Raw genomic sequence first — 21,959 nt, 5'->3', positions numbered from 1 at the left:
TGTGTTCCTTTCCTCCCCTCACTCGAGTGAAACTTGTGGTGACACCGGTGCAGCTACTTTGCTTTGTGCCTGTATGTCCTCTGCATGCGGTGGTAGTGCTCTTCACTACTTACACCCAACGGAGCAGTGTCAGCGGCAGCTTGTTCTCTCCTCCGTCGGTACGTACCTTCGTATCGGTCGTGTACGGCTTGGCATCGGGAGTGGGGTTTTTAGTGGCGTCTGGTCGCTTACTGATGGCTTAGCAAAGCACATGTGCCGGAATATAGATCCACCTATGGGTCCTTTTTTTTTTTTTTTTTTTTTTCTCTTCCTAGTGACGACATCATTTCCAATCCTTACTAACCATCTTCTGCTGTCAAAACGTTGGTAAGCTCTGGTAAGATCGAACTCTTGCTTACCCATGAGCATACCAAGCTAAAGCCACCCCACCGCGGAACCCAAAAGAAGGCAGGTCAGTGAAACGAATCTGCTCGCCTTCATCGGCCGATGATTCCACGTTCAACGGTTCGTACGTCGCACATCCCGGTTGTCCAACATCCGTAATAGGAAATCACGATAATCTCGCCCAATCCCCGTTTTCTCCCCCGAGTTGATCTTACAACGTACATTCTGTTCTTACGCCACGTTACACATGTTCGTTCCCATGAAGATGCATCGTCTTCAGTTCGTCCTATGAGATGGAAGGCGAATTCGACTCACGAAGCACCAGTTTCGAGTCGGCAGCACAAAAGGTCGAACATGATCCGACATGGCACTTCTCTGGCCAAATCTATCTGTACCATCTACCCTGGCTAGGTGACATCGTGTCCTCTCTGGGCACCTCACCGACTATTGTAGTGTACTGCAGCCCCATAACCCTACATGCAATCCCCCGTTCCTATGCTCCGTCGTAATATTCTGCGTCGTCTACACTGACATTCACGACTTGTAGTTCTTGTACCGTATATATATCGTCGCCGCACCAGTGAATACACACGCCACGGCCAACCCAGCGGCCCCATATCCGATCATTGCCTGCCACTCGACCCGCGAGTACCCCCCGACGATGGCCCCTGCGATGGGCGTCCCGAACAAGATGGGCAGCCCACACACGAAGAACATCATGCCCATCCTCGTGCCCACCCGGCTCATGTCCGGCGCCAGGCTCACCACCACCGTAGGCGTCACGCTCACCACGCTACCAGAGAAGAGGCCATACAGCAGCGCAAAGGCGATGAGCCCCCCAAAGTCCCGAATGCCCAGCCACGCAAACATGAGCACCGCCGATGCGACCAACACTCCGACCAAGATGTTCAGAGGGCCCACCTTGTCCGCCAGGTAGTTGGGGCCCACGCGACCCACGATGCTCCCTGCGTTCAGCAGCGTGACAAAGTAAGGCGAGAACCCCTCCGGCCCAATGTCGTGCCGCACCGCGAAGAGCTGGATGTAGAAGAAGGCAACGTAGAGCGTCAGGAACGCGAAGAACCCGCCCGTCATGACGAGCAGGAACGGCACGTCCCGGAACGCCGACGTGTCGACCAGGGACCGCATGCCAAGAGGCCGCCTCGAACCCCGCGGCGACTCCGACTCGGACTCGGACGCGCCCTTGGACGTGTGCCGCGCCCGAGGCCGCATGAAGAGGGCCGGGAAGGCAGAGAGGACGAGCAGGATGAAGGCGATGACGCGGGTCGTCCAGCCGAAGCCGATGGCCGGTTCGAGACGGGAGAAGATGAGCGGCAAGAGGGACCCGACCAACGGAGAACCCGTCGAAGCGAGCCCGATGACCAAGGCGCGGCGCTTGCGAAAGTATTGGCTGAGGATGGCCGTCGACGGTAGGAACGTCAAGCCGCAGCCCAGGCCGATGCACACGCCCTGCGCCAGCACGAGGTGGTAGTACTCCGTGGCCAGCGACGTCATGGCCTGCCCGAGCACGATGAGGACGATGCCCACCAGCAGGAGGGGCCGAAAGTAGCCGGCGTCGTAGAGGGAGCCGGATATGGGGCCGACGATCATAAGGAGGGCCCCTTGCAAGGAGCCGATCCACGAGATGTCGCTGGCCGAAACGCCGGGCAATAAAACACGCTCGTAGTATGTCTGAAAGACGCCGAACGTGTTGATCAGACCCCAGGTGTCGGCGAGGATGACCCAGGAACCGAGCACTTGGAGCCATGCTCGGAGGCCGCCGTCCGGTGGTTGGTCAGAATCGACTTGGGAACCCGGATGCGGGACGGCGTCGACGTCGGCGTCGGGAGGGACATGGTTGGCGACCACCAACTCGTGCGTCTCTTTCACCGAGGTCGGAGTGGGGGTGGCGGGCGGCCCAAGGACGGACGGCGATCGGATCCGAGCCTTTCTCGTCCGGAGCGGCCATGGACGATGGCATGGTCAGTGGTATTTACGACCAGGACCTAGGGCAAGATACGGAAAGTGGTTGCCGGTAAGTTCAGGCTGCTATGCAGAAACCACACATGTCTGAATGGGCCATCAGAGGACAGACGTGAGAGAGTGAGGAGAAGAAGATTGCCATGGACATTGATCCATGAAAAGTATTGAAATTACAATTGATAGGCCGGCGAAACTAGAATCACTTTCCTAAAGCAGACGCATTGGCGCTGCTCAAGGGTCAGCTCGGTTACTATTAGTTGACATCTCCACCTCTCGAGTCTTGAGAGCCAGGCCAGTGGCAGGCGACTTTGGGGTCGGTGTAGTGCCGTAATTAATTGCCGGTTGTGTGATTAGGGGTAGTGGACCATCCCCGTGCTATATCCGAAAGTACCTTGGAAATGTACCCCTTACCCAAAGTAACGAAGTGGTTGTACGAAGTAGTATTTCCAATCATGATGGGCTGGTCTGGGAGCACGACTTGGATGCATAGAGGTGTTTTAATCCTTCGTCTTTAAAATTCAATGATGAATTTCACCTTTTTTTTTCGTCTTTTCTCCTTTTACACATCTTCGCTTATTGTTGGTTGGACCAATTGTCTGATTTGGTATCGCCACGTTTTCTTTGTACTCAGTCAAGGATACCTCGGTCGATTATTGGATCTAACAATTCATTTTCAATTGGCGTCGTACTCTCCTTACAACCCCATGATATGTAATGGCGAAAACCAGTCGAAACTCCGATCCCCTCCAGACTATTAGCAAGGTACGCAAAGGGGATCAAGGATATAAAATATAAAGCAAAAAGATTCATGTCAAATGCTCCACCTCTAAGTCACACTTTGTATACAGAATAAATCGCTATCAACAAAGCCCAGGACGGAAACCGAATCTCCCAGGGCCGCCATGTTCACTGCTTGCTTTCCCAAAGAAACGCCGGATCGAACCAAAGCTAAGGTACACATTGAAGAAATGTACCCTGGGGTTATTCCTGTGGGGGCCCCGGCTTTGGTTCGTCCCTTACTCCGTCCGATTCATGTCGTGATCGTTTAGCCAAAAATATAATAAAATAAGTATTATATGACCTTGCGTAGTATGTCTATGAGTCAAGTCGTCGGGTCGTTATGGATTAGGTGAGTCGGCAGGCCGGGCACTCGACGGCTCGACGACGATCCGTGGTAGTTCCGCTACCTGGAGAGCGGGCAGTCGAGGCGGCCCGCCGCTGGATCCCGTCGGCGACTCCCGTGCTGGATGCTCGCGCGTCGACGAAGCTTGATCCGTCGCTACGTCGACCACTTCGCCCGCCGGGCTCGACATCCGTCCCTGGGCTGGACCAGGATAACCGGGAGGCGGCTCGTTGTGAGGGGTGGCGAATCCGGAACGGTCATCATCAAGGGGGACGTCCTCGTAGCCGGGAGGTGAGTGCGGCGGCATGTCTGACTCGCCCAGGTCGGCCTCCGCAGCATCGGTGCTCGAGAAGACAGAGACAGAGAGGCGAGGCGGATCGGTGCGCGAATCGGCTCGTGATCTCGAGTAAACGGGCGCCAAGTCGGTCTCGGCACTCCGGAAGGAGGTGGCGCTCGGCGCTTGGGGGCTAGGCATGGGGGAGACGGCCCCGGACCGGACCGAGACAGCCGCAACGCTAGCGGCGTCGGAAAGGAGGCCGACCCTCTCACTCTCCGTGCTGCTGGCGCGGATACGGGATCCGTCGTGCCTTGCAACGCCCAGATCGGCGTACGAGACACTGGAGGTGACCCTCTGGCGCTCGTTCCTGATCCGCTCGTGGTCACGGCGGAGCTCTTCCATCAAGGAGTTGTTGCTGGCCGCGCGGGACCTGCGGCTGATTTCTTCGAGGGCGGCCGTGTCGTTGCGGGAGCGGGCCTCGCGGCGTTCCCGGCGGCGCTGCTCGCGCTCGGCAATCTCGCGGCGGCGCGCCAAGCGTATCTCGTAGAGGGCCTGCATCTCGCCGTTGCGCAGTTGTTCTTCGTCGTCGGCCGTGGGTAGTTCGAGGACGACATCAATGCCATCCCTTTCGCCCTCGCGAGCAATTATCTGTTCCGAGTCGCCGGCCTTGGGCCGATAGGCGGGCAGAGTGATGACGGACCGGACGGAGATATTGCGGTCGACGGTGGTGGCATCCGCGGCACTATCATTCGCGGCTGACGCGTCATTATGGCCGCGGTGGGATGCGCCGCCGGCAGGAGCGTCGGCAGAATCGTCGCCTTGAGCGGGCTGATATGCCGCAGCCGAAGTCGCGGGGCGGAAGCTAGCAATGAGCCCGAGAAATTCGGTGCCCTTCTTGGGCGGGTCCCGTCGGGTCCGAATGGCATGAACCGTCCAGAGCAGGCAGCCGACGGCGAGGATTCCTAGACAAACGCCGAGGAAGATCTGTGGGAAAGAGGGGCACAAGTAGAGATTAGCAGCAGGGAAAAGGAGAGCAGGACACATGAAATAGGTTAAAGATGTGACGAGACGTCTGGGGAGCGGCGCAACGAGGACGAGCGGGAGGATAGACACGACGTACCAAGCCGATGTTTGGCGCGTCTGTCTCACGTTTCTGGAGCGGGGTGTTCCATTTCGAGTCACCGTGGTCGATACTCGGCAATAGGTCGACGATGATGGGTATTGTACTTGATTGATGGAGATACATGATTAAGACGAGCGATTAGGAGACGATTCATGAGCGACCAGGGGCTTAGTCGTGGCTTGTTGATGACTTTGTTGGTGGGCGGGCGCGGTTTACGAGCGGCGGCGGTTTGAATAACGGCGTGGAAAACGGCGGCAGGCAAATAGGGGTCGGAGGAAGAGCGTAATTAGGTAGGAGGGAGGAAAGGTCCCGCCAAGTTGACCGATTGTTAAAACAGGTGGGACATGGCTGGTCGTCAAAAACCACACCAAGTCATGACGATATTCGAGGATGCAATGAAGATGAAGAAGTGAGAATAAAACGGGGGACAGAAGACGCCTCGAGATGTGGAAATGCCAAGTCGAAGGACTTGTAAAACGTAAGGTACCTCGTACAAGTACCTAGGTACACAATTGGGTCGGGGTCCACGACAGGGACAGGGGTGATAGACTGCGTCCTGTTTGGAGTAGTGTAGGTACTTGGTACAGGCTGCGTACCTATTATCGGTAGTAGGTAGGTAGGTACCTAGTACGGATAGGTGATTATTACTGAGAGGCGATGCGCGAGTTACTAATACTTTGCAGTGCACAATGTATGTTCCTCGACCGTCGCGTCGCGCTTGTTGTTGGCGGCCATTCGGACTTGCGCAGAGTTGGGCACGTGAACGCATAACCACCAGTAGTGTAGGTAGTGCAGTAGTGTACGGGGCTGTGGCCGCTTTAACCTGAGGCTGAGGTGGCGCAGCGGTGCAGCATCGGATTATTCAGCCGTGGACCAGTACAAAGTAGGCTAGGCTAGTCCGTCGGGCCAATGCGGAACGCCGCCAAGATGGCAGATCGGGATAAAACGTCACTGCCGGGGACTTTGCTCTAACCACCAGGCTGATTGAAGTCCACGGAGCAGGAGATTCGGACTTGGAGGTTGTGTGCAAATCTCTTTCGATGGATTGCTTCCCAACTTGCCTAAGCCGTTATGACTATGAAGGAGGCTCCGTATCCACGGCGTGGAACATGGCTTGGAAAAGCTCCACGGGTATCGCCCTGGCGAATGTCACCCATCCACCCACCCATCAAGCTCAGTCAAAGACAGCATCGAGCAATTCAGGAACCGAGTTACGGCGGATCTTTGGAGGAGCTACCTGCCTGACGCCTGGTTCAAGAGGTCTGACGTGCGAAGGGAAATTACTGCAGAAGGATTACTCTCCAAGTAGCGCGACGATCAAACTGCGACTCATTCATATGGTTCGCCGATGATACGGGACACATGCACCGAGCTGGCACCGCTACAGCTCGGATAGCCCTCCTGACACGGTCTCGCATGGGAACACTCAAGATGCCGTGTCATTCTAGGTTGCAGTATATATACTTGCACATAAAGGCCAAATGCCAATGGCCAATTATTGTTCCGCTAAAAGCCTCACAGCCCTACAGTTTGTGGCTGGGCACTTGATGATCAAGCCGTCCAACAGCCCAGAAAGTCGCGAGCCGGTCCGCATTGGCCTGGGGAGAGCGAAGTATGGAATCAAAATTATGATTTAGCAGTCCCCAGATCACCCCCTTCTTTCCCGTCCTTATGGGCAGGCTTTCATGGACGGGAGACTAAGACCCTGTGGCTTTTTATTCGAGCCTCTCGGGAGCTCGTGTCCACCGCTCTTCAAAGTTCACTACTTCGTACTAGTTTGTTCCTGATACGATGCACTACCAATACGACGAAACCGACATTGCCGTGCTTCTCTCCATGCATATAGTAGGGCACCCACGCTCGCTATGGCGACACTGATGTTGGCGCCCTGATGGCCACCACGCAACTTCCGCCATCATGAAGTTACCGCCGCATGCCATGTTGATGAGGAGCGGATTTCTGGTAAATGACCTGAAGGCAACCCCGGACAAGGCCCGGATGAGCCACAAGCCATTTGCCCGCGACACCGCGAAAGCCGTCCTCCTCGACGTCCAAAGGAATCCGCTGGAGCACCACGGGCACCACCATTCTCCCTCCTCGCCCAGCCTGTGGCGGCGCGGTGTGCCGGGCACATTCGAGGAAGAGATCAGAAACGGGCGGATCGGTTACTTCACCAGCATCAACATCGGCACGCCGCCGCAGGAGGTGTCGCTCCATCTCGACACGGGTAGTGCGGATATCTGGGTCCCAAGCACCACGGCTGACATTTGTGCATCTGCCATCGACGGCGAGGAGAATCAGTGCAAGCATGGAACCTGTACGGCTTATCCCTCGTTTCTTTTCTCCTGCTGCCGAGTCAGGTGCAGCCCCGAACTAATCGCATATACAATGCCTAGTCATGCCGACCAACTCCAAAACCTACGAGACTTTGGACGCCCCGTTCGAAGTGCTGTACTATGACGACAGCTTCGTCAAGGGAACCTACTTTACTGATATCATGGAAATTGGCGGCGCCGTCGTACACGACGTGCCCGCAGGTCTCGGGTTGCAGACCGACATACCGTTCGGCCTGGCCGGCATCGGATACAAGCGCAACTCGGTGACGAACAGAGCAGGGAAGGTCGCAGACGATAACCTGCCAGGGCGCATGCAGAAACAAGGCCTGATCAACACGGTGGCGTACAGCTTGTGGCTAAACGACCTTGGTGAGTTCATACTCTTCCGCTTTTCCGCCGCTACATGACGGGCGGCGGCGGGTACGTCGAGGCGAGGAAATCATGACCTAGTTCTGACCTTGCTTCTCTTTGCCAGACGCCGACAAGGGTAACATCCTCTTCGGGGGCATCGATACGGCCAAGTTCGAGGGCACCATGAAAACGGTTCCGGTCCTCAAGTCGGCCAGGGGCAAATACGACTACTTCAAAGTGCCCCTCCATTCACTCGGCATATCCGGCTCAGGATTCGCCGAGGAGCTCCCGGGAGCCAGGAACATCCCGGTGATCCTCGACAGCGGCGCCACCATGACCTTTTTGCCGAACGAGATTGCGCAGGCCATCTTTCGCGAATTCGACGTCGCCTTCCTGCGCGATGTCGCTGTGCCTGTCGTCCCCTGCGACAGGGCCAGCGGCGAAGAGACGGTGACGTTTCGGTTCGGTTCCGAGGACGGCCCCGTCATCCGGCTCCGCATGAACGAGCTGATCATGAAGCCGCCCAAGTGGCCCATCGTGACGGTCGGGGACGAGGACTTGCTCCCCTATGGGAACCCCGACGACAAACTCTGCCAGTTCGGCATCCGGAACGTCACGCACGAGCCGTTCATCCTGGGCGATACGTTCATGCGGTCTGCCTACATCGTGCACGACCTCGTGAACCATGAGGTCGGTATTGCGCCCGCAGTGTTCAACGCGACCATGTCAAATATCTGGGCTTTTTCCAATTATGGGCAGCGGATTCCTTCTGGGCTAGGACCAGAGAGGTGATGGCGGTTCATGCGCAAGAAGGTTGTTGAGGTTAATGTGTTGTAGCCCGACGATAGAGAGCGAGAGCCTCGCCATCATTGAATGGGTGGCCATAATGTAGTAGTAATGCGCCCAGATCTTAGTACCATAGCATATTAGGAAAGGAAATGTCATAGCCGTCTAAATGGCAAGACTGCCCGTGTTCAAACGGACGCAATTCTTTGTTCGAAAGACGAGATGCAGAACTTTGGCCCAAGTTTTCCTGCGAGCAACGAGATGCCTCTGATGGATGACTAAGCCGGAGAGACTTTATGTACGTACCGTGAATTCATGAGCGCGTAGTCAGGTGACTGCGCGGCTTATCCAATGATCGACAGGGCCCAAAAAATATTTCGCTGGACCAAAGACGGAAAAAAAAAAGGAAATTGACACAAGACGAAGAGACAACCGACACTCAACGACACAACCCCCGGGACGACTTTAAATTGCAGATGGGCCCAGTCGTTCTCTTCTCGCCCATTGCACACCTATTATCCTCTCAACCCTCATACTAAAGCCAGTGGCCACGATGAGGGTTTCGAGGACTCTTAGAGTGCTGAGTGGCAGCCCCTTGATGGGCGCCCAGCGGCAACAGTATTTCAGCATCGCCGCCGTCAACAAGACCAAGGCACCGCAGAAATGCGGCCAGATCGAGCCGAGGCGGCCCTTTAGCCAGACAACTACTCGCCAGGCCAACGATGCCGCCCAAGAAGCTCTCCGCATGGCGCAGGAGAATGCAGCGGCCCTGACTCCGGAAGCCGTCGCCGCTCGCATGAGCCCCGAGGAGGCCAAAAGGCTGTCTCACGTACGGAACATCGGTATCGCTGCCCACATCGACAGCGGCAAGACCACAGTCACGGAGCGCGTGCTCTTCTATACCGGCAGGATCAAGACCATCCATGAGGTTCGCGGCAAGGACTCGGTTGGCGCAAAGATGGACTCGATGGACCTCGAACGAGAAAAGGGCATCACCATCCAATCTGCTGCCACGTTTGCCAACTGGAAGAAAACAACCGACGGAAAAGAAGAAACCTACCATGTCAACGTCATCGATACCCCTGGCCATATCGACTTTACCATCGAGGTCGAGCGTGCTTTGCGTGTGCTCGACGGTGCCGTCATGATTCTCTGCGCCGTCAGCGGCGTGCAGAGTCAGACCATCACTGTCGATCGCCAGATGAAACGTTACAACATTCCCCGCCTCAGCTTTGTGAACAAAATGGACCGTATGGGCGCCAACCCTTGGAAGGCCGTCGAGCAGATCAACAAGAAGCTCAAGGTCCCCGCCGCCGCCATCCAGATCCCCATCGGCGCCGAGGACGAGCACCAGGGCGTCGTCGACATCATCGAGATGCGGTCCGTCTATTTCGAAGGTCCCCGCGGTACCGAGATGAGAATCGTCGACGGTGTCCCTGGTCACTTGAAGGCTTTGGCCGAGGAGAAGCGACAGGAGCTGATCGAGAAGCTGGCCGACGTCGACGACGAGATGACCGAACTCTTCCTCGAGGAGCAGACCCCGACCAACCAGCAGATCAAGGACGCCATCCGTCGCGCTACCATTGCCCGCAAGTTCACTCCCGTGATGATGGGTTCGGCCCTCGCCAACAAGGGTATCCAGCTGGTCCTCGACGCCGTTTGCGACTACCTCCCGGATCCCTCCCAGGTGGAGAACACCGCCCTCGACAAGACCAAGGACGAGCAGAGCGTCAAGCTGGTGCCCTACGACTCGCTGCCCTTTGTCGGCCTGGCCTTCAAGCTCGAGGAGAACAACTACGGCCAGCTGACCTACATCCGCGTGTACCAGGGCAAGCTCCGCAAGGGCACCTACCTGTACAACTCGCGGACCGATAAGAAGGTGCGTATCCCGCGTATCGTGCGCATGCACTCGAACGAGATGGAGGACGTCAACGAGATTGGCGCCGGCGAGATCTGCGCCGTCTTTGGCGTCGACTGCGCCTCGGGCGACACCTTCACCGACGGAAACCTCCCCTACACCATGTCGACCATGTTCATCCCCGACGCCGTCATGTCGCTGTCCATCAAGCCCAAGCGGAGCGCCGACGCCGACAACTTCAGCAAGGCCATGAATCGGTTCCAGCGCGAGGACCCGACCTTCCGCCTCCACGTCGACGAGGAGAGCGAGGAGACCATCATCTCCGGCATGGGCGAGCTGCACCTGGAGATCTACGTCGAGCGCCTGCGCCGCGAGTACAAGACCGACTGCGTGACGGGCCAGCCGCGCGTGGCCTACCGCGAGACCATCTCGAAGCGGGCCGAGTACGATTTCCTGCTGCGGCGCCAGACGGGCGGGCCGGGCGACTACGCCCGCGTGGTGGGCTACGTCGAGCCGGCCGACCACCCGGAGAAGAACGTGTTCGAGCAGCAGGTCGTGGGCGGCGTCATCCCGGACAAGTTCCTGGGCGCCTGCGCCAAGGGCTTCGAGGAGGTGACGGAGAAGGGCCCGCTGCTGGGCCACAAGGTCATCGGCACCAAGATGGTCATCAACGACGGCGCGACCCACGTCACCGACTCGTCCGACTACGCCTTCAACCTGGCCACGCAGATGGCCTTCCGCAAGGTCTTCCACGAGGCCGGCGGCCAGGTCCTCGAGCCGCTGATGAAGACCACCATCACGGCCCCCAACGAGTTCCAGGGGAACATCATCATGCTCATGAACAAGCGGAATGCCACCATCCACGACACCGAGGTCGGCACCGACGACTTTACCCTCATTTGCGACTGCAGCCTCAACTCCATGTTTGGCTTTAGCTCCCAGCTGCGCGCTGCCACCCAGGGCAAGGGCGAGTTTAACATGGAGTTTAGCCACTATGCCCCGGCCCCTCCTCATCTGCAGTATGTCGAAATTCTTTCTCAACAACAACATTATTAAGTGACGGTTTGCTGACAATTGACCACAGGAAGGAACTCATCGCCAAGTACGAGAAGGAGCTCGAGGCAAAGAGGACCAAGTAAATTCGGGATATCCCTCGGATTGATCGGTCTCAACTCGACTCGTCGCAGCTTCGAAGCTGTATTAACATTACTCCCCTTTACCTGGGCACCAAGCCCTGTACTTTTACACGACATGTATCGGTAGTGCTGGGACGGGAGAGGAAAATGGGATGTGCTAGGACACAGCCCTTGTACCGACCATATGTTTACTGTACTATAGATGCCAACTGGTATTAATCTTGGGTTAGATTTGAGTGTGATCTGGGTCTCCTCCATAGTGGCGGACCTTGGCTGGATGAGCCGTATGATAGACGCTTAGACTGTAATCAATTTGCAATAAATACCAAGACAATCTCGCTTCACGAAGGAAAATGTACTTTGCACTGAAGTCTTAATCACGAAGTTGTTTCTCGGATTATGTTCTACATAAGAGTTTTGCCATATAGGTTCACGAATACGTACGAATACACATTCCAGCATGGGGCTATTACACCGTTTTTTCACTCATACTCTCCTCCTAACCCCTTATAGCCTCTTGAGGATGTCCTCCACCACCTCATCCGTCTTGGCGGTACCGCCAAGGTCGGGGCTCAGCAGCTTCCCTTCAGCCAGGTTAGCATCGACAGCGGCGTAGATGCGGGCAGCGGCAGCCTCCTCCTCGAGGAACTCGAGCATGAGGGCGGTGCTGCGCAGGGTAGCGATGGGGTTCGCGATGCCCTGGCCCTGGATATCCGGGGCGGAGCCGTGGCAGGGCTCACCGATGGCGAAGCCCTCGCCGACGTTGGCGCTGGGCACGAGGCCGAGGGAGCCGACGAGGGCGGCGGCGCCATCGGAGAGGATGTCGCCGTAGAGGTTGGGGGCGACGATGACGTCGTAGGCCTCGGGCTGGCGGAACAGCTTGTACACCATGCTGTCGACGATCTGCTCCTCGACGGCGACCGAGGCGAAGCGCGGGTCGGCGAGGGCGGCGCGGGCGGTGGTGCGGAACAGCCCGTCCGTCTGCGACAGGACGTTGGACTTGTGGGTGATGGTGACGAGCGGCGAGGCGTGGATGCTCGGGGTGCCGGCGGCGCGGATGTTCTGGCGGCGCAGGGCGATCTCGCCGGCCATGGCGGCGATGCGGTGCGACGCCCGCTCCGAGATGCGCTTGACGGCCTCGGCGACGCGGCCGTGCGGGCCGTCGAACGACTTCTCCTCCTTGACGTAGAGGTCCTCGGTGTTCTCGCGCACGATGACCATGTCGACCGGCTTGATCAGGGACGAAGAAGAGGAGGAGGCTGTGGCGGGGATGACGGACTTGACGGGGCGGACGTTGGCGTAGAGGTCGAGCTTCTTGCGGAGGGCGACGATGGGCGAGGAGTAGCCCTTGACCGGGTGGGAGGGGGAGGAGACGGCGCCGAAGAGGGCACCGTCGCAGCCCGACCGGAGGGCGTCGACGGTAGCGTCCGGCAGGGCGGCGCCGGTGCGCTCGAAGGTCTCGAAGCCGGCTTCCAGCGAGGTGAACTCAAACTTGAGGCCTAGCGAGGCGGGGAGGGCCTCGAGGATGCGGCGGCCGGCGGGGATGACTTCCTTGCCGATGCCATCGCCGGGAATAAGGCCTGGGAGGGTAATGGTGAGTTGGGGTTGGCTCGGAGGGGTTCAATTGGATTCGTCCAAGCGGTTCTTACCTATCCTGAGAGTTCGGATCGACATCTTGGCCGTAATTGAGCGATTTAGACGGCTATGTGGGGAGCTGGAGGAGAAGGTCGTGTTGGAGGTTCTGGTGGTGGAAGACGCTGGGAGAAAAATTGTCGGAGTCGCGTCACCGAGGACCGAAAGGTCGGCGTTGATATCGGAGCACGGAACCGAACTGCTTAGGTAAGGTGCTATGCCCTTATGTACAGAGGTACCTACGAACCAAACAGCGCATGTTTTCTCGCCTTACGAATATATATGTCCTCAGGACAACGATAATTATCTCCCTATGAGTGAAATATTTTGCATGTCTGATATCTTTCAACAGTGCACTCTTCTGTTCCCTTCTGCTTCATTTCACGGCCATCTTCGTTGGTTGGATTGGCTCCAAGCGATCATTGCTACCTTTGTTAGTCAGCATATTTCTTGATCGGAGGTCGGGATCATGGTTTGGTGAATCTGGACAAAATGTACATTGTGTAAGTACCTTTAGTGGGTATCACAGTGTTTATGTACATTGATTACTACGACACACCGTATGCTCATGGCATGTGGACTGGACTGGCGGTGAAACAAGCTGCGTGTCATCATCAAAGCAAGGACAGCTTACCAAAGACCTAATAGTTTGTACAGTACATATGATTTATTGGTTATGTTCTTTGACATGCGACATGACTTGACAGAGCTGTTCCGATGGCGTTTGGAATTAGGGACTACTATACAAACGAAGGAGCACCGTTTCCTCTGGTGGCCCGGGTTACAAGAACGAACGGGCACCATCTGTTGCCAGAGAAGAAAAAGACAAGTAAAGTAGTACAAGAAAAATGCACGAGACAGCGCCAAGCATACGAAGGGACCGTTCTAAGTGCGTTGTAAACGAAGAGGAACCCAGAGGATGGCGACTAGGAGCTGGAGTCAGGTCGTGAACTCAGCCGAAGAAAGCGTCAATGTCCTCTCGGCTATGCTTAGGCTAGAACCTCTAAGACTGATTACAATCGAGCTTGCAACGTACAAATCCCAAATCAGAAGTACGGAGAATCGCAGAGTGCATGGGCAGGTGTAATGTATGTATGTGTGTACATTATAATGAGGTACTGTCTTGCATGAGCAGAGCCCCTGAAATTCTATGGTGTCGGCTGAACCCCCAGGCTTGTGATCTCTCTGTTCTCACTATCGGCATGTACATTCATTCCTACTCCGTACAGTGTGACAGTAGAACTCCAGATACGGGTACTGTTGGTTCGTGCCTGCCATCCCATCTGAGCTCTTTGAACCCCCCACCCCTCCCTTGTAGGGGGCTCATTCTGTCCGTAATTTATTAGCGACGACACCCGATAGGTATGCTAGCACAACGGTGACCTCCACAACGGTCGATTTAATTACCTCGGACTCGTGTAACGCAGCTTATGTATGTTGTGCTGTCGTCCAAACAACGGAAAACCGTTCCTTTCTTCTCCTACTGCCGTCTTCTATTCGCCTCTGTCCTTAATAAAACGTTCGAGAACAGTGATTCAAACGAGTTGCATGTTCTAGGTACCTCTGTAGGAACTCCATTCTCATTGGCCGCATTCATTGAACCCACCCACCCCGGTGCGGCTGTTTCCCAAACTAGCCCCTGACTCCACCCCACCAGTACGGATACACCCACCTTGGTACCTCACCTAGGTACGAAGTACATCGTTACAACGAATCGGTCGAACTGTCGCGTTACCCCCCAGAGCTCTCGATCGACAGTTCCTGCAGCCTCAGAACACCTCCTGGCCCTCCTCGCACTACCAACTTCTGTCCCTTCAACGAACAGAGATTAATCCCGACTCCCGTGTTTTATTATCGCCCCCAATCTCTTGCTCATCACGGTGGCTCTCGAACTCTCCAGATAATACCGACAGTACCCATTAGAACCGACGAGACTCCTCCTACCAAGCCAGCAACTCAGTAAAAACGACCCAGCAACCCAGATCAACGGCAACCTCCACCCCTGGAGAACAGCCTCAATCCGGCATGCGCCTGCTTCATCCGGAAGCCGTAGCTCGTTCGCCTACCTGGTAGCCTCACGTTACGTCTATAACAGCAGAAGACCTCTCGCCGACGAGTCGTCGCCACAACAGCCATGTCCCAGGTCAAGAACCTCCGGGCCATGTTTGAGCAGAAGAATGACTCGAGTCCGCCCGACAACAGCGTAGGCACAGACCGAGGAAGATCGCCTGCCGGCTCTGCAAGTATGTCCTTTAACCCTAATCTCATAGTCATGCCCGCTCTTCCTCCGTTTCCTCCTGTGCCAACTGGGTCGACCCCTTCCCGACGTGTTCGTCGTGAGGCCGACAGACTGCCTATCTCTCCCATCTTTCAGCCCTAGCCCCAACCTCATACGGACCCGACACAACTTGGCCCAACTCACTCGCTGACCGTGCATACCGTTGCTCTTCCAGCTGGAGGCACCGATACCCCAACGCCCCGTCCCTTGTCCAAAGTCCGCTCCAACTTCATCGCCATCGAGAAGGACGGCAGAGTAGGCCTTCGGCGCGATCCCAGTAACGATTCGGCACGCAGTCAGTCGCAACGCAGGCTCAGTTCCAACACCGAAGAAGGCAGTGTTTCGGCTCATTCGGAAAAGGCCAATATGGCCCCCGAGACGATTCCCGAATCGCCTCGCCAGCTCGAATCCAACCCGCCTGCACCTGCTGCCTCCGTTACCAACGGCCACGACGCGCCCAAGCTCGGAGCTGTTACAGATAAGCCTGGTCTGAACCCCGATAAACACGTCGATACCAAGACGCCCAATCCCACGCTTCGCCCAGCATCTTCTGCCGACAAGCCCCCGTCAAAGCCCCTTGCCCCGATCGGAGAGTCCGGGGCCAACGCAGCAAAGACTACCAGGCTCAACAAGACAGCTCCGCGGGCTGCGAACAAACAGCCAGCGAAGCCCCAGACCACGGCTACAAAGCCTCCCGGAAAGGCCGCCGCCAGGACGCCGACCAGCGTCGCCAAGTCAACCTCGGGCACTCATGCCGCAAAGACTACTCGTGAACCTGTGAAGAAGTCGACCGAGAAACCTACTGCAACCACTAAGACCACAACCGGGACGACTGGCGCGAGAAGCACCTTCACGAGATCTACTACTCCCGCCTCTGCCACCAAAACCGGCAAAAGAGCAACCCCGGCTCCTGTGCAGGTATCGCCCGGCAGCGGTACGGGCTTTGTCAAGCCCAAGGTAAAGTCGCCGACTCGACCCGTCAACCTACCGTCCTCCCTCATGGCCCCTACAGCCGCGTCGAGCTCCAAGGTTAGGGAGGGCGGCCGGGATTCGCTCCCCGGTTCTGGCCGCTCGCTTAGCAGAGCGAGCGCGTCCACCGTTAGCACGTCCACCCCGAACAAGACGATTCGGAGGCAGAGGTCCACCATCAGCCACCTCAGGCCTAGCGTAGGTCCTCCGCCCAAGAAGTCGCACGCGGACCATCCCGTCACGCACAAGGACAGGGAAGTCGACGAGAGTTTCCTGGCCCGCATGATGAGGCCGACGCAGAGTTCCAACTCCAAAGTCACCGACAAGGTTCCCGTCACGCCGCCACGAAGAGGAAACACGAGGAATACGCCTGGCTCGGCGCGAGGTACCACTTCGGCTTCTGCCAGTGGCAAGAAGATGGCTGCCAAGTCTGCTCAGCCTGTTACCGGAAGTCCGGGGCCCAAGTCCGCTCGCCCCGCCGCAGCTGCTCCCAAGGTTACAGCGAGTGCAAAGGAAACGCAGGACGACGTAGCTCCATCGGTTGTGGCCGAGGCGGAATTGAGGGACGTTGCGAAGGCGGTCCAGTCCCTTGACCTGGGGGCCAACAACAAGAAGGACGAAAGCGAGGCGAAGCCCACACCTCATTCGACTGCGGAGTCTGAACAGGCCCCAGAGCCGGCCACTGAGGTCACCGTGGAAGAGACGGAGGAGCCCGTGGCCGAGCCGGCGCCTGTCGAAGAGCCCGAGGTCACGAAGAATGATGCGACAGAAGCAGATGTTGCCGAGAGCGCCACTCCAGAGACTCAGGACACAAGCAGACCCGAGCAAGATGGAGATGGCACCAAGAGCGAAGTGGCTCTGGCTGACGAGCTTTCCGCGGAGGCCGCCTCGTGCCAAATCGTCGAGGAGAACACCGCCAGTGGAGAAGCCAAACCTGGCTCGACTGAAGCAACTTCCGAGGAGACCGTCCCGGCCGCGGCAGAGGGAGAGACGAAGGCGTCGACGGCGGAAGAGGATGTGACTACCGGCGGCGACGCTGCCGTGGATACCGATGTTCCCGCGGAAGAGAGCAACCAGGAGACGACCACAGTTCAGAGCACGGCGGAGTAGGATTCTGCTCCGAGTACTTACGTCACTTTTCCCGAATTCATCGACTCGGATACGGCCGCGCAAGAGGGACAGCCCAAGACGTCGACGACGGAGGGGGGTGCTGTGACTACTGGCGGCGGTTCTTCCGCGAGAACCAATGTCCCCACAGAAGAGGGCGGTCGCGCGAAAGAGACGACCAAAGTCGAGAAGAGGGCGGGGTAGGGCTTTGCTCGGTATAATTACTTTGGTTTCCCCAAATTCACAGACTAGAGTGCGTGAGGGAGCGGTAGATTGGAGCTGAGGGCATGGTGCAGCATTTCTTTGGGCCGGTGCAGCCTTTTTTTGATACCAGAACCGACCGTACAGAGGCGCATTGTAGCGAAGCTGTTGGGCTGGGAGCAAGGAGTAATTGGCATTTGTATTTTGTTTTATTCTTGTTTTTCGTTCTTTTATTCTTGTTTTACTCCGTAGAAACCAAGCAATCAAAAGCGCATTTATCTTTATGTTTTATTCTAATGTTGTTTTGAGGCTATTCCCTACGTTATGAGGCAGGAGATGTAATCTTCTCGACGTCGTTAGACTTGTGCGGTCTCCTATTACAGCCCAGAAAAACAATGGGTTATAACAGGGGCATTATTAGAATGTAATATTGACAGATTCAAAATTCATGACAGTACAATATGGTACAGGTCCCAGGGGGAGTTTGACTTCCCGTAGGTATACAGGCTTCGTCCTTAATGCCATACAACCCCGGGGTATGAGGCCTGTAGACCGCTCTAAACAGGCACTGCATCCTTTCCCTTCTCTTGTTGGTCCTCCTTCGTCTTCCCATACCAAGCATGCTCCTCCTCAACAGCCCAAAACGGTGAAACAGAGGCGCCCGGACCCGGGATGGGTTTACCTCGCACGGCAGAGCACCAGCCCGCCCAGATTCTTCTCCAGCGCTTCTCTCCCCTCGAGGAGACCGCGGTCGGTCATGAGGAAAATACACTCGCCGAGATTGAGACCCTTGACGAGGCCGTCCTTGGACGGGAAGCCGCGGACGACGCGGTGGAGGTCCTCGGTCTTGAGGGTGATGGGCCGCTTGGGGCGGTGGACGTTGGTCATCTTGCGCAGGACGGGCTCGTTGTTCCAGTACTTGAGGCCGAGCCAGAGGCGGCGCGTGGCGGCATCGGCGTGGGTGGTCGGGGGTGGCGGCTGGGTGAGCTCCTCCGGCGACGGGGGGTGGGGGCCGCCGCGGTAGACGGTGGAGATGAAGCCGGCGCGGTGCAGGGCGAGGGCGAGGCTCAGGTTGACTTTGTTGGCGGGGACGGAGGTCATGCCCAGCCTTGCGGCGGCGACGTTGGAGAGGTGCGCGCAGGCGTTGATGGCGTGGTAGATGCCCATTTTGTTCGTCTTGGTGGGTTGGTTGGTTTGGTAGGGAGGATGAGGGATGTTGGGAGACGCTGCGAGCCGGCGCGCGGTCCGGTTATGGGCGAGGGAAGCCTCTCAGCCTGGGGGATTCGGTTGTTTCGTGATGGTGGTCGAGGTGTTGGATGTCGCTGGCGAAGCGAAGTGGTGAGTTGGTTGGTAGTGGTTTGGAGGGCGGCCAACGGAGGATTCGAGGTACCTAGAAGAGTAGGACGCGTACGTATCGAAAGCAGTAGTGTCCTATTGTTTCAATTGTCTGATTTGAGGTTGTCGTTACCCTCGTCGTAGTGTTGCCATCGCGTGGAAGCGAAGATGGAACTCCAAAATTTTGGACCCATTCCCGGGAGAATCGTTGGCCGATGACTAAGCCAGGTCAACTCACCGACCAGTATAACGTAATACACACCTTACCTAAGCTACCTTATCTTGATACCTACCTCAGGTACCTAGGTACTGTTCTCAAACCCCACTCACCCTCTTCTCTTCATCCCGGAACATCACAGGACCAGGGATCTTCTTGTTTGACCGACTCCTCTCCTCCCGTTATGGACAGCTTCCCGACGTCGTCATTGGCTGCCCTTCTGACTGCGAAAGATCCCTTAAGCGCCGGGTCGACCACTTACTGCCATCACACTCCCCTCCACCATGCAGCTAGACGCCAAGATGGGGATGGCTGCGAGGGACCAGGGCATTCTGGCTGTCGGAAGCTCCCACAACGGAGGGGAAAGAAAGAGGAGACTGTCAATATCGACGGCGAGCTGCGGTACATAAGCGACTCCAGAGGCCAACCCCGTCTTTGTCTCTTCTAACCGCCTCGCGTAACCGCTGCGAAACTGCTGCAGCCATCACAAGCTCATTCTCAGGGCTGGTGTCACCCAACGCCAACGAGACCCAACGAGACGGCAGCTCCTAGGGGGGGTTCCGTTCCCTCAAAGCGTATTCGTAACGCAGCGCAGACAGAACCCCGGGTCTCGATCTTGGTCCTCTGTGTGCGCCCCTCTTCTTTTCACCCGCCTTGGTCCTGCAGCAGCACTGGGCCTTCTTCATCTGGACCAACGTTCCTGTTCCGCCTTTGTTCTCTTGGCTTTGTCTTTCGCTTGGCTTTGTTGGTTGGAACAAAATCAAAATGGCGACCCAGCCGGGCGAGGAGAATGTAGCCACTCTGTACGTCCGTCACCCCAAATCCCACGTCCCAAGTCTCAGGTTTCCCCCAGCTTCACCTCTCGATTCAAGCCGACCGACCAAGCAACCGCTGAACAAGTTGGGAACACAATGGCTGACTGGCCCGTCTGCGTTACTAGCTACGGCGACATCCATTACTTCTACGGACCCCCGACCAACGACCCTCCCCATCATCGATTCGATAAGGGTTCCTATGTCTACCTCTTCGAAAATGCCAGCGCCCGTCGCGCGCGCATCGAGATTGCCAACCAGCCCGGTACTGAGAACCAGGACGCGTTCGAGGGCTGTAAGTCCGCCCGCCATGTCCCGTTCTTTTACCCGATATTCTCCCAAACTAACAAAGGCAATCGCATTGTGCAGTCCTCGACGCGGCCCACCTACGCTACTCGTACAAACACTCGTGCCTCGTCACCCTGACGGTAGGCCAGCCCAACAACGATCCCAATTACTGGCACCTCCCCACCTTCGACCCGCGCAACGAGAACAAGTACCATTACCCGCTGCACTCCCTCGACATCTACTTTTGGACCCCGCAGGATGCCCTTCAGTTTGTCAATGGTGTCCGTCGCTTGCTCCCTCCCAGCCAACTCGAGATTCTCGACGAGCCTGCCCCGCCGACCCACCAGGCCGACGCAAGCTCCGTTGTGCAGCAGCTCGAGAATGTTGCCATCTCCGATCCGGCATACAAGGCCGCCGACCCAGCCCCACAGGCTGCGCCCGTCCCCGTCACCATCCCAGCGCCCCCTCCCATGTCCGCCGTTTCGCCGTTGCAGGAGCAGCAGCAGCAGCAGCAGCCAGACCCCGCCAGCTACGCCCCGATGGCGTATAATCCCGCAGCGCCCGCCGCGCCCGAGGCGGTCCGACACCGGGAGAAGACCCCGCCCCCCGACGACGGTGGGATCGACCCGCTGGCGCAGGCCGTAGCCTACGATGCCCAGGCACCTTTCTCCCCCGGTTTCGTTCCGCCCCCCGGCTTTCAGCTGGGCGGTCAGCCCGCAATCGCGAGCCCTGGACTACCCCCTCCGCCCTCCGGCCTACTGAGCCCGCAACCTGGCCTGCAGCGTAGCGCGACGATGCCTATCATGCCTCAGCAGACCACCCTGGGCTTCCAGCCGCCGCCACCTCCGCCAGGTGGGCCGCCTCCCCAGCAGCAGCCGCAACAACAACAACAACAACAACCACCTTTGACGCCTGGGTTGCAACAAACGACCACCCCGCCGGGTGGCTACTCCCCGTACGCATACGCACAGAACGCCCAGGTCCAGCAGGATCCGTCGACCTACTCGGTTCACTCGCAGTTTTACCGGCCTACCGAGGAGGAAGCGAAGAGGCACAAGGACTATAGGGCAGAGCCGTCATCGGGACGTCTGGAACAGAATGCGGCTCGGCTAGAAAAGGGGGTTACGGGCATGTTGAAGAAGTTTGAGAAGAAGTTTGGGTAGGCGGTGTATCTGGGTGTTTTGCTGCCTTCTTTTCTAGTTCTCGATTTACCTTCAATGCGTGGAGTTGGTGAATACGATCGACCGTCTCGTTTGGATGCTCCCAAGTGCGTAAAGATGAGTACTGCTTTACTACCTGACAACGGGCGGTCCACATCGACGGGCATCAAGGTGTGTCTTGATGTACGCGGTCCAACCTTTTCCCAGAGCCGCTTCAGGACCTCCAGCTGGCATACGGTATAGAAGGCGATGAATCGGCGGCGATGGGCACTTTGTGACGTCGTTTGGGGCAAGCGTTTGGAGTAGCAGCAGTAGTTCTCGTGGAATCAACGTGCCGACGCAAGGCATCGGAACCAGGGATGGCGAAAGTACAGGAGGTTGTAGACGTCGAGCGGTATTTTCGGGACCTGAACAGACTTTCCCTTCTTCCACTTGGCTGTGTTTGCACCTATTGTCATGGCTTCGGACCGCCACCCGTTTGTCGATGGACATGTAGGCGCAGTCTTGGTCACTTTGAGGCAGCTCAACTATCGTATCAGTACAGGATGATCCGGACCAGGACAAGCAAGGTCAAGCGCATTGAAGGGTGGTTCCAAGGTCTCTCCA

At 57.2% G+C, this 21,959-nt stretch overlaps 8 protein-coding genes across 8 annotated transcripts; 4 read left to right on the top strand and 4 right to left on the bottom strand.

Annotated features, from left to right (window-relative positions):
• Positions 1 to 531: 531 nt before the first annotated feature.
• ACRALDRAFT_1064259 (uncharacterized protein) lies at positions 532 to 1,920 on the bottom strand. The gene has a single exon (XM_071016940.1). The coding sequence runs from the start codon at positions 1,894 to 1,896 to the stop codon at positions 919 to 921; it is 978 nt and encodes a 325-aa protein (XP_070874738.1). The 5' UTR covers positions 1,897 to 1,920; the 3' UTR covers positions 532 to 918.
• A 1,034-nt stretch (positions 1,921 to 2,954) lies between these two features.
• ACRALDRAFT_1064260 (uncharacterized protein) lies at positions 2,955 to 5,276 on the bottom strand. Its single transcript, XM_071016941.1, has one exon. The coding sequence runs from the start codon at positions 4,806 to 4,808 to the stop codon at positions 3,483 to 3,485; it is 1,326 nt and encodes a 441-aa protein (XP_070874737.1). The 5' UTR covers positions 4,809 to 5,276; the 3' UTR covers positions 2,955 to 3,482.
• Positions 5,277 to 6,885: 1,609 nt separating this feature from the next.
• On the top strand, positions 6,886 to 8,521 carry ACRALDRAFT_2059069 (uncharacterized protein; the record flags this gene model as incomplete). The annotated part of the gene is made up of 3 exons (XM_071021864.1): positions 6,886 to 7,204; positions 7,284 to 7,592; positions 7,699 to 8,521. The coding sequence occupies 3 exons, from the start codon at positions 6,886 to 6,888 to the stop codon at positions 8,364 to 8,366; spliced, it is 1,296 nt and encodes a 431-aa protein (XP_070874736.1). The 3' UTR covers positions 8,367 to 8,521.
• Positions 8,522 to 8,751: 230 nt separating this feature from the next.
• On the top strand, positions 8,752 to 11,704 carry ACRALDRAFT_1082159 (uncharacterized protein). Its single transcript, XM_071019266.1, has 2 exons — positions 8,752 to 11,237; positions 11,303 to 11,704. Exons 1-2 carry the CDS (start codon positions 8,914 to 8,916, stop codon positions 11,355 to 11,357), a joined length of 2,379 nt encoding a protein of 792 aa, XP_070874735.1. The 5' UTR covers positions 8,752 to 8,913; the 3' UTR covers positions 11,358 to 11,704.
• A 12-nt stretch (positions 11,705 to 11,716) lies between these two features.
• ACRALDRAFT_1050981 (uncharacterized protein) lies at positions 11,717 to 13,142 on the bottom strand. The gene is made up of 2 exons (XM_071015661.1): positions 13,004 to 13,142; positions 11,717 to 12,934 (listed from the first exon to the last, which is right to left on the bottom strand). The coding sequence occupies exons 1-2, from the start codon at positions 13,026 to 13,028 to the stop codon at positions 11,862 to 11,864; spliced, it is 1,098 nt and encodes a 365-aa protein (XP_070874734.1). The 5' UTR covers positions 13,029 to 13,142; the 3' UTR covers positions 11,717 to 11,861.
• Positions 13,143 to 14,845: 1,703 nt separating this feature from the next.
• ACRALDRAFT_1076785 (uncharacterized protein) lies at positions 14,846 to 17,821 on the top strand. Its single transcript, XM_071018537.1, has 2 exons — positions 14,846 to 15,229; positions 15,440 to 17,821. The coding sequence occupies exons 1-2, from the start codon at positions 15,121 to 15,123 to the stop codon at positions 17,341 to 17,343; spliced, it is 2,013 nt and encodes a 670-aa protein (XP_070874733.1). The 5' UTR covers positions 14,846 to 15,120; the 3' UTR covers positions 17,344 to 17,821.
• A 398-nt stretch (positions 17,822 to 18,219) lies between these two features.
• On the bottom strand, positions 18,220 to 18,708 carry ACRALDRAFT_1071075 (mitochondrial 37S ribosomal protein uS8m; the record flags this gene model as incomplete). The annotated part of the gene is made up of 1 exon (XM_071017825.1): positions 18,220 to 18,708. One exon carries the CDS (start codon positions 18,706 to 18,708, stop codon positions 18,220 to 18,222), a length of 489 nt encoding a protein of 162 aa, XP_070874732.1.
• Positions 18,709 to 19,858: 1,150 nt separating this feature from the next.
• Positions 19,859 to 21,356, top strand: ACRALDRAFT_2042007 (uncharacterized protein; the record flags this gene model as incomplete). Its single annotated transcript, XM_071021208.1, has 3 exons — positions 19,859 to 19,896; positions 20,034 to 20,200; positions 20,275 to 21,356. The coding sequence occupies 3 exons, from the start codon at positions 19,859 to 19,861 to the stop codon at positions 21,354 to 21,356; spliced, it is 1,287 nt and encodes a 428-aa protein (XP_070874731.1).
• Between the last annotated feature and the right edge of the window lie 603 nt (positions 21,357 to 21,959).

This window comes from Sodiomyces alcalophilus, assembly GCF_042370955.1.
Source record: "Sodiomyces alcalophilus JCM 7366 unplaced genomic scaffold ACRALscaffold_4, whole genome shotgun sequence".
In the NCBI taxonomy this organism is placed as follows: domain Eukaryota; kingdom Fungi; phylum Ascomycota; class Sordariomycetes; order Glomerellales; family Plectosphaerellaceae; genus Sodiomyces; species Sodiomyces alcalophilus.
This window is presented reverse-complemented; position numbering and strand designations above follow the sequence as displayed.

Coding starts and splice junctions, on each gene's coding strand:
- ACRALDRAFT_1050981 (XM_071015661.1), bottom strand. CDS start 13,028: ATGTCGATCCGAACTCTCAGGATAG. Junction 12,935..13,003: donor GATCCGAACTCTCAGGATAG/GTAAGAACCGCT, acceptor TTACCCTCCCAG/GCCTTATTCCCGGCGATGGC.
- ACRALDRAFT_1076785 (XM_071018537.1), top strand. CDS start 15,121: ATGTCCCAGGTCAAGAACCTCCGGGCCATGTTTGAGCAGAAGAATGAC. Junction 15,230..15,439: donor ATCGCCTGCCGGCTCTGCAA/GTATGTCCTTTA, acceptor TTGCTCTTCCAG/CTGGAGGCACCGATACCCCA.
- ACRALDRAFT_1064260 (XM_071016941.1), bottom strand. CDS start 4,808: ATGTGTCCTGCTCTCCTTTTCCCTGCTGCTAATCTCTACTTGTGCCCC.
- ACRALDRAFT_1064259 (XM_071016940.1), bottom strand. CDS start 1,896: ATGACGTCGCTGGCCACGGAGTACTACCACCTCGTGCTGGCGCAGGGC.
- ACRALDRAFT_1082159 (XM_071019266.1), top strand. CDS start 8,914: ATGAGGGTTTCGAGGACTCTTAGAGTGCTGAGTGGCAGCCCCTTGATG. Junction 11,238..11,302: donor CCGGCCCCTCCTCATCTGCA/GTATGTCGAAAT, acceptor AATTGACCACAG/GAAGGAACTCATCGCCAAGT.